Here is a 10,191-nt window from a genome sequence, read left to right on the forward strand (position 1 = left end):
TTCTGAGTTCGAGGCCAGCCTGGTCTACAGAATGAGTTCCAGGACAGCCAGGGCTACACAGAGAAACCCTGTCTCAAAAAAACCAAAAAAAAAAAAAAAAAAAAAAATAGATCTAGCTGGCAATAGACTTAGTCTCCAAACAAAGGGCAATATAAAATAAAATGAGATAAGCCAAAATCAGAGCCAGGAGTGGTGGCTGACACTTGTGATCCTTGAATACAGGAGCCTGAGGATTGTTTCAAGAGATGGCCTCCTCTGGGACAGTGAGCAATGGGATATTTGTAATGAGGAGGAATCACAAGGGTGAGGGTGAGTGGGCATGACAAAAACAAATCATATCTGTGGATGGAATTCTCAAAACAGCAGTAAGTGAGAAAACAAATATAAAACCCCAAACGCCCCAACTGAAGTCATTGACAACCAACCCTACCTCACTTCTGTGATACCAGAAACTCCAGTCTCTGCCCACAGGCATAAGTCTTGAGGCTTTCTGGTAAATACTTTCAGGATGCCACTCACCTCCTCCATAACCAGCTTGGGTGAAGCAACCCGGATTGCGATTCCCATGTCTGCCAGTTTGTCTAAGACATCTTGGAAATCTAAGTTACGACGTGATTTTGCTCTGGACAAAGCACGGCCCTAGAATGACAAAGGAGCAAGGACAGGAGTAAACCAGTTTATGCATTTTCAAACTAAACTCCACTTGACTCCAGTAGTTGTTTCAGCCCTTGGAATTCTATGCCTTTTCCTTGATAAAGAAATTCTCACCATTATCACATTCTACTATATACTTAATCTTTCCCCTTTTATGTTAGTGTGTATGGACATGAGCACATGTATGTACAAAAGCCATGGCATGTGTGTGGAGGTCAGAAGTGGACTCTCTCCTTCCACCTGGTGGAGGCAGGGTCTCTAGTTTCTGCTGCTGTGAAGAACTCCAGGACACCTGCTATGTGAGCTTCCGGTGACTCTCCAGTCTTCCCATCTTGCTGTAGGAGTGCTGGGATTATAGATGTGATCGTGCTGGGCTGGAACTAGGATTACCAGGCTTTCAGCAAGAGCACAATAGCTAAACTGACAGAGCATTTCTTAGCAAATTTTCATTCTCCTTACCGCTCCATGACAGGTTGTTCCAAAGGTCTCGGTCATGCCTTGTTCAGTGCCAGTCAGAACATAACTACAGGTCCCCATGGTGCCACCAATAAGCACTGGTTGTCCAGTGAGCTGAGGGTACACAAAACCAACATTAAATTTTAGAAAGGCACATGCTTTTTATGCCTGAAATTTTTTGTGTTGCAGAACTGTACAAGAAACCTAAACCTCTAAACTCAATGCTCTTGTAACTATAATAAGGCATTACTTGGGATTTTTGGCTCCTTGGGAAAAGAAAGAAAAGGAAACTATAAGGGTCAAGAACAGACTGAATGTAGTACAGAAAATACTCAAATTGGAGGGATGGATGGTTAGGATTTTCATCCATGCAAGGCACCAGCCCTCTCTGGACTTCTGTTTCCTCATCTGCAAAACCCTGAGAGTAAGGGAAAAAAAACCACTGCAGTTGAACCTTTGTCGGCCGTACAATAACCTCCAGGCCATAGATATAGCTCAGGGGAGTAAACATGCCTAGTGTAGCAATAAGACAGCACTCACTATGAGATGGGGTGTCACTGACACAGAGACTAGGAACCACTGCTGTCACAGGGAACAGGAGATTTTCTTTACATGGGTTTTCCTGCTTTACTGAACCTGTATCAGAATTCTCTATTCCTGACCTCAAACATGAATGCAGGGTCACATACTTGATAATCCACAGCAATGAGGGGGTGGTGAGGCGGGAAAGCACGGGTGGATCCTTTCCTGTGCACCAGCAGCGTCCGTTCCTTCCCATCCACCACGTGCTGCTCCACTTTGGCGATATTGTGAGACACATCATAGATCACATGCAGGTCCAGGTCATCAGGGGTTGTGTTGAAGACTTTGGCAAAAGCCTAGGGGAAGTTTCCATTACAAGCAGCCAGTTCTAGCTCTGGGGACATAGTTTACTGCTTTCAGCTAGTGAATGGTGGACTTCAGAGTACTAAACAGCAGTCACTCGGCTTCATAGGAAGCACAGAGACTGCCCTTTAGACCAGTGCTTGCTATAGAGTCCACCTCAGGCAGACAGGCTGCTCACTGCTCCGGATCTTGCCTGCAGACAATTCTTGCCGAGCCTTCTCAATCACAGAGAATGGCATTTCCATTCTTGCTGAGGCTCAAGGCAAAATTAGGTCATTCTGGCTGTACTCTCCTGGCCAAAGACACCTAAGAGACGGGAATTCCCTAGCATCTAGAATGTACATTTCTAAAACCAACCATGCTTATTATCTTCCTGATTAACTCAAGAGAGCAATTTTCCTTTACCTGACGGGTTAAGAAGGTCATAGAGGAGCGGTTAACCCAGGCATAGTTTCCAGCTGCAGCCATTCCCTTTAGATAGTCTTGTCCCTCTGGGGATGCAATCCGAGCACAAGCCAACTGCCGGTCATTGACTATAATCTTGTCTCTCTTCATGGCCTTTTCCATAGCTACCAGTGCATCTGCAACAGAACCATACGTCAGACCAGGTAGGTTTCTCTTAAATAAATCATTCAGATTTACTGTAGAAAGAAGTAAACGTTCAAATTCAAAACAAAACCCTAAGTATGCTTCTGCATTCATCTATTTGCTCAATTACGATATAACTGGGGCTGGAAAGATAGCTCAGCAGTTAATAGCACTGGCTGCTCTTTGCAGATAGATGGCCTGGGTTCATCCACGTGGTAGCTCACGATTGTCTGTTCACTCCAGTTCCAGGGAATCTAAACCCTCTTCTTGCCTCCTTGAGCACTGTATACACATTGCACACATAGAGACAGCAGGCACATATACACATAAATAATGCCTTTAAATTAATTTTTATAAAAAGGTATTTATTGACAATCTTCTGAGTATAGTGACATAGCTATGCGAGACATAAAGAGAGCATGTGCCTTTAGAAACGTGAAATGGGATGTGTACAACAGCAACACAGCTTTAGCCACTCCCTTACCAACATGTGAGGGAATCAGCATATAGTTTGTTACCATCATGGTTTTTAAATAAATTTGTTCCTTTTTTTTTTTTTTTTCAATCATGGGCTTTAAATAAATTTGTTTCTTTTTTAAAGACAGGGTCTCCCTTTGTAACACATTTATCTTCTAACTAACTGCACTGTTTGGGCCACTTCTGCTCAGCCCCTGAATGACAAGCTCATAGTGTGGAACAACACATCTTAAACACGTTTAGTGCCTTAACAGTAAGCATGCATGAGAACATCAAAGCCACAGTCAACACTGCATATAGCTGTTAAGAGTAAAGTCAAGGGTCAGGCTGGCACAAATGATTGAGTCTTACAGGATAAAATCAAACTGTAAAGCTTAACAGTTAACATAGAATTAATGTTTATAATTTTCAAGTGTGTATACTGTCTCACACTTCACTAATCCCTATAAGTCACTTAGACACCTACTTCCCTACTTCTTGCTTGTGTCTTGCTACGTTTTCTGAATGTCTATGTGTTATTATTCAAACCCCATGGTCTAGCTTTGAGTCTTGTCTATGAAGCTATCTCTAAATATTTTTCAAACACATTAAATTTATGTTGCCTTTCTTACAATATTTTATCAATTACTATTTATCAGTAGTGGTTGTGGTGGTATGAATATGCTTGGCTCGGGGAGTGGCACTATTAGGAGGCGTGGCCTTGTAGTAAGTGTGCCATGGTGGGGGTAGGCTTTGAGACCTTCCCTTCCTCCTAGCCACATGGGAACCAGTCTTCTATTGTTTGCCTTTGGAACAAGATGTAGAACTCTCAGCTCCTCCTGGGCCCTGCCTGCCTGGATGCTGCCATGCTTCCCACCATAAGAGACTGACCCTCAGAACCTGTGAGCCAGCCCCAATGAAATGCTGTCCTTGGTCATGGTGTCTTTTCACAGCAATGGAAACCCTAAGACTTCGGTGGTGGAGTTTTTGGAATGAGTGCTCATGTGGATGCCCATGGTCAGTCTTGAGTGTCGTTCCTTGGGTGTCTTGTTCTTATGAGAGAGCGTCTCTTGCTGGCCCAGAGCTTGGCAATCAGGCTATGCTGCTTGGCCAGAGTTCCATGCATTTGCCAGTCTCTGCCTCGCCAGCACTATGACTACAAGTGCGCACCACCATGCCTAGCATTTTTCTTCTTTAGGGTTGAGGGACTGAACTTCTATCACCAGGCTTGCCTTGGTCTTTCCTAACTGAGCTATCTTTCCAACTCCCTTCTTTTCCTTGATGAACATGGTCCATCCATCAGAGTGAGGATGTACTTACTTTAGAACACAATCCACCAAAATTCCTAACCTTGCTGAGTATTACAGGCTCACTGAATGAGCATCTACTTCAACTCCACAGTCCATATACTACTAAGATAGCTAGCATTCCCCCGACCCCCACAGTGAATACAGTGCTAAACAGAGCTAGCACTACCAGTGCTTTCTGTGTACAACACTTCTGTGTACAATGTAAGTGCCACAGCAGTTACATGCTTTGTATCCACTATTTCACTAACCTTCCATAACAATATTAGATGAAGCAATGATACCCATTTTTTTTTTCAGATGAGAAAGCTTAAGGTCCAATGAAGACATTTTTCAGGGTCATAAGTTCAGAAAGCCACAGGTTAAAAACCCATTCAATTTATTTCTATGGCTCATTTAGCTCTCTTGTCTTGTTCCCCCTAAAACATACATTTTAGTTCCAAGTAAAAATTCAGGTCTAGAATACCTGTAGCTACTTGGTGGCCCAAGCCTCTGCTTCCACTGTGGATCATCACACACACCTGTCCCTTATGGTCGATGCCCATTTTCTTGGCGGCATACTCATTGAAAATCTCATCTACAACCTGGATTTCTGCATAATGGTTGCCTGCTCCCAGGGTTCCCAACTGTAAATACAAGAATGTCTGATTACACAGTTTCTATTCTAGTTAAAAACATACATACATACATACATATATCTTAAAAGCAAATAGGTGAAACCAAAGCAACAACAAAATAGCCATATAGTGTCTCATGTAAGGAAAAAATTCTAAATTTATCAGTACGTTTCAAAAATAATATGGACTGCTCTAAAGGTCTAGAATATCACGTGCTTTAAGTAGTCCATCCATAAGTTTTAAGTACCACTGAGATGGGCCAAATTCCAGGAAGAATGATGATTCTCAGATAAGCCCAGGTTGAAATGATTTTTGATACATCATTTTTCATGTTAGGTACCAGGAAACACTCGCCAAGTCACAGAGACTGTTGTATGACTCCTGTTGTATGATGTGTGGGTCTGTGTGCAGCAGCATGCACCGAGAGGCCAGGGCTCACATTTTTGGAGTCAGTTCTCTCTTTCCACCATTACGAGTGTTCCGGAGACTGAGCTCAGCTGTGAGTGAGGCTTGCTTTCCCACCCACTGAGCATCTCACTACCTCCATTCTTTTCTAACGATTTTTTAAAATCTAAATTGTGACATGGTTTGTAAACCTCATAATCATATCCTACTTTTCTCCGATTCACTTGTAACTCAGAGTTCTTCATGAATATTTGAAAGCTCTGCATAACCTTTCAGAAAAATGATCCACAAGCAAACACCTTTATGTTCTTTTTGATGTACTATAAAAAACTCTCCAAGGATAACTTTTGTTTGTTTGTTAAATAGAAGGTTCAGACTTCTTCCTTCTACAAAAGCTGAAGTAGCATACTGCCCTTGCGGAGTGAGTTACCTGAGGAAGGCCCCTTTTCTTTGCCCGGGGTGAGACCTTATTGGGGTCGGCTTGCAGCATCCTTCCATACTCCTCACAGTGCTCCTTGTCTTCAGCCCAGGCATAGCCTTCCCTCAGGGACCAGTCCACCCCCATCTCCAATGCCTCCTCCAAGTCTCTGGGGTGAGTAAGGAAACCCAAGTCATTTCTTAGTAAAGGACAGTAAAACTCAGTTAGAAACACATCTCAAAGCACACAGGACTACGTGACAATTACTACCTTCCTGTGTGCCAGGTTTTGTTCTAGAGCTTAAGCCTTCTAGTTTTCTTTTCTTTTCTTTTTTTTTTTGAGGAAAGCAGTCACATGGTTACCATTTAAAATTGTGACAGTGTCATTACAATGATTAGTTTCACTTATTTCATGGTCTGTTGTACTGAAAAACAGATAAACCAGAACAGGTTCTCATGTAGTTCAGGCTGGCCTTAAACTCACTGAGGCCAAGAATGATCCTAACTTCAGAAACTTCTGCCTCTCTCCACCAAGTACACCACTGTGCTTAGTTTTTGTGCACACTAGGTAAACACTCTACCAGCTGAGCTATATCACCAGTCCCTGTGATACACTTTTTAATTATTATTTTTTTATATTATATTTGTGCCTCTGATTCTGAAGTTCCTGAGAACAATTAAATATTCAAATAAAAGCTATAATCTTAATCATATATTACTACCCACCTTGATTTTATGTCTTTTCTAATAATTTATGAAAAATTAGCCAAAAAATGAAGGTATTTGAATTTTCTCAAGTGACACAGGTTCCATTTTAAGGTTTATCTTCACCAACCCATTGTGTGGCTTACTGCACCTGCACTTTGAAGCTGAAGGGCACAAACACTAAGCACGAGGTATTTGTAGTGCACGGTGTACAGTATACCACAAGGTACATGTGCAACCCTAGTATTTACAAGGGTTAGCTAAGACAGGGGCCCCTAAGTTCAAAGCCAGCCTGGGTACACAGCAGGTTTGAGGTAGTGAAATCTCTGCCAAGTATATGGTTGTGTTGTTGTGCATGAGCAGTGTGTAGCACTGTCCACAGGTACCTGAGAGACAGTAACACTTTATTTAGCCTGTGTTACTGCACTACTTAGTAAAGAAAGCACATATTCAGTACCATGATTCAAATGGATCAACTGTTATGTATGTGGAAGTTTTGCCCGACCATATATCTGTGCACCACATACATGCAGTTTCCACAGTCAGAACAGAGTGCCAGATGCCCTGGGGCTAGAGTTACAAATGGTTGTGAGCTGCCATGTGGCTTCCCATGATGGGAATTGAACCCTGGGCTTCTGGAAGAGCAGCCAGTGGTCTTAATCACTGAGTCATCTTTCTAGCCACAGGCCTTTTCTTTTTAATTTTAGATAGAGTCTTATATGCTGCCCAGGGTGGCTTCCAACTTTTGACTTAAAATGATTCTACCACGTCAGCCTCCTCAGAGGCTGGGACTACAGGTGTATTCCAACAAGTATAGTTCAAGGTCTGTTCTAATGAACATGAGCTGGGACAGACACTTTAAAAGACAACTAATTTGCACTTCTTAACGAGTGACTGAGAAATGTCTAAATTGGAGGCAAAGCTCAGAGCGTGTGGCTCCCCCACCCCCTTTCCGTTTCCCAGAACTGGTGCTCTTACTTGGCATTCATTGGAATGACACCTTTTGATCCCACCCCAACAGGGATGTGGTCAAACATAGCTTGGGCAAGTTGTTCCTTCACAGGCTGTACATCGCTCTCATCTAAATTGGTTCTTAGCAAGCGGACACCACAGTTAATATCAAATCCGACTCCACCTACAACATACAGAAGTCAAGTATTAGCAAAATCAGAGCATTACTTGAAGTCTCTTAGTATTAATACAGAATTAAAAGGATCCTCATTGTTCAAAGACAAGCATGTTTTAATGTAGGCTTACAAGTGGCCCTCTGCTGAGTCAAGTGTGCCCACACTAAAGTCATGCAAGTAACACAAACACTAAGGTATTCTGCCGGCCGTGGGGACTATGGCACACAGATGAAAAGGAGGAACACGCCTCCCTGTATCTTTCTCACATCAGGCTCTGACGAATTCTGTTAGTCTTCTCAAATACACAACCTCTGGCTTTGGTGACCTTCACTTCTGTGTACCTTCATTATTTTTTTCCTAATGATTTCCAATTTTTTGCCTGTTCTAGTCTAAATTGTTCTTTCTCTAACTTTTAAAGACATTCCGGAAGGCCTGAGAAATGGTCCAGCGGCTAAGAGCAGAGTACTGGCTATTTTCCAGAGGCCCTAGTTTGATTCCCACCACCTACAAGGCAGCTTGCAACCTCATTGTCCCAAGTGATCTGCTATGTCCTCTTTGGCCTGCCCAGGCACCAGGCACACACATGGTGCATAGACATATATGCAGGTGAAACATCATATATATTAAAAAAGAAGATATTTCAGCCCTCCTTCTTTCCTAATCTGAACATTAGGGGCTATAGTATACTTACATCCAAGAATGAGATTAACAGTAATTGAAAATCTTTATATTCAAGTATTTCTGAAAACGATGTCTCCCAGCTTTACTGAGATAACTGATAAGGAACAACTTTTATATGAAGTAATATGCGTACATACCGTAAAGTGATCGCACAATTAAGCTAGTTAACATATCTATCACTTATGCAAGCACACCTTTTCCCTGGGGAAAAAACTCAAGACCAGATGTCTTAGCAGATTCAAGCACACAGTACGTCACTGTTTCTCTACCCACCATACTGTACATTAGGTCTGCAGGACTGTAATTCACTTTCATCTGTAATCTGAATCCTTTAGCCGACATCTCCCAAACCAGCACTGTCCACCTTCCCTCTACTCTGAAAAGCACCATTCTCTATGTGAGTGAGCTGTGCTATCTGTCATTGTTTGTGGAGATTATTTTGCTCATAGGTCACCCATGCTATTCCGAATGGGCAGGCTCTCCTTTCTTCAAGTTGAATAAGATTCCCCTCTCACGGCCTCTACCTACTCATCCCATAACCAACATCTGGGCTGTTCCCCTAGCTTGTCTACTGTGAATTAATGCTACAGTAAACATACTAATGCAGATATCACTTTGAAATAATGATTTCAGTTCCTCTAGATATATACCCAGAAAAGGCATGGCTGAGTCATATAACGTTTTAGTTTTTAATTTTTTAAAAGAATTTCCATGAACCATTCTCTACAATGGCTTCATCAATCCAGTCTCACCAACAGTGTGCATCTCCTTTTCTCAACTTCTGTGGTATACACAAGTGGTCACACAGGGAAGCCAGAGAAGTGTTTCTTTTGTAGCCAGTGTCTGATACTGGCTGACATCTGACAAAAGTCTCCAAAGTTTTCAATAAGTGGTTTGACTGATATTTTAACAGCCCAATGTCCATAACTAAGTTTAATGTGGAACAAAAGACCTCAAGAACACAATGAGACTGAGAAATGCACACAAACCCACCGTCTCAGAAAGGCCACGCAACACAGAGAGCCATGGCGTAACAGCAGAAGGCAAAAGGGACCTTACCTGGGGATACAACGGCCTCAGGGTCATTCATATCAAAGGCAGCCATGTTCCCTATGGCAAACCCATAGCCTGAATGGACATCAGGAAGCCCGATAGACCGCTGCAAGAGAAAGAGACATGAAGCACAGCAGTTGCACTCTGCACCCGAGCTGCCTGAGGGGCCCGTCCTTGATTCTGTGGCAGTGGCCATGCAGCATCAGCAGGGAACAGCTTCTGAGTGCCCCACTGATGGGACTCTGCCGTGGCAAGGCCCATGGAGACCCCTTCCCACTTGCCAAGGACCTGTGGTAAATTTGGTGGCCTCTATGCTTAGTACCTATCGAATATGCTACAAGCTCTCCTTGAGTTCTATGTTGTCTACATGCACAGCAAAATCTAGATTCACTTTGTCAGTCAAGGGCAAAAAGCCGTGTAGATGATTCTGTTTTCCTCAATACTCTTTTGAGGAGTAAAACCCATCTCTCCACCCTCTGCTTCTGTCAATCCAGAAAATGTGACCATTAATCCTGGGTATTTTGGTACATGTCTGGGGCAGTCGTGGAGAGCAGTGGGTCCTGTTTGCATAGCTGTTCTGAGGAAGCTATGTCTGATCAACAGAGACTTAGAAAATAGGGAAGTTCTATCTGATCAATAGAGACTTGAAAATGGTTATTAGAAAGGTGGTATCAAAAACTGTAAGTTGCATATCGGGAGAGGTTTCTTGGTATAAAGAGCACGTCTTTATCTGCAATTAAAAAAGTGTCACCAACACCCTTCTCAATAGTCACAAATAATATAAAATACCTTGGTGTGACTCTAACTAAGGAAGTGAAAGATCTGTATAATAAAAACTTC

At 42.6% G+C, this 10,191-nt stretch overlaps 2 protein-coding genes across 2 annotated transcripts in view; one reads left to right on the top strand and one right to left on the bottom strand.

Moving 5' to 3' along the window:
- The window catches only part of Ascl4 (achaete-scute family bHLH transcription factor 4), a 19,183-nt gene extending 14,355 nt beyond the window's left edge, over positions 1 to 4,828 (top strand). The window contains exons 2-3 of the mRNA XM_021174369.1: positions 2,565 to 2,603; positions 4,647 to 4,828. The gene's annotated coding sequence lies outside the window, so the exon portion shown is untranslated. The remainder of the gene's footprint in view (positions 1 to 2,564; positions 2,604 to 4,646) is intronic.
- The window catches only part of Rtcb (RNA 2',3'-cyclic phosphate and 5'-OH ligase), a 21,237-nt gene that overhangs the window by 2,970 nt on the left and 8,076 nt on the right, over positions 1 to 10,191 (bottom strand). Inside the window, exons 4-11 of the mRNA XM_021174368.2 lie at positions 9,358 to 9,457; positions 7,469 to 7,625; positions 5,799 to 5,955; positions 4,813 to 4,972; positions 2,401 to 2,576; positions 1,800 to 1,988; positions 1,114 to 1,224; positions 520 to 639 (exon numbers count right to left, since the gene is read on the bottom strand). Coding sequence (XP_021030027.1) covers positions 520 to 639; positions 1,114 to 1,224; positions 1,800 to 1,988; positions 2,401 to 2,576; positions 4,813 to 4,972; positions 5,799 to 5,955; positions 7,469 to 7,625; positions 9,358 to 9,457 — 1,170 coding nt within the window. The remainder of the gene's footprint in view (positions 1 to 519; positions 640 to 1,113; positions 1,225 to 1,799; positions 1,989 to 2,400; positions 2,577 to 4,812; positions 4,973 to 5,798; positions 5,956 to 7,468; positions 7,626 to 9,357; positions 9,458 to 10,191) is intronic.

This window comes from Mus caroli, chromosome 10, assembly GCF_900094665.2.
Source record: "Mus caroli chromosome 10, CAROLI_EIJ_v1.1, whole genome shotgun sequence".
Taxonomy (NCBI): domain Eukaryota; kingdom Metazoa; phylum Chordata; class Mammalia; order Rodentia; family Muridae; genus Mus; species Mus caroli.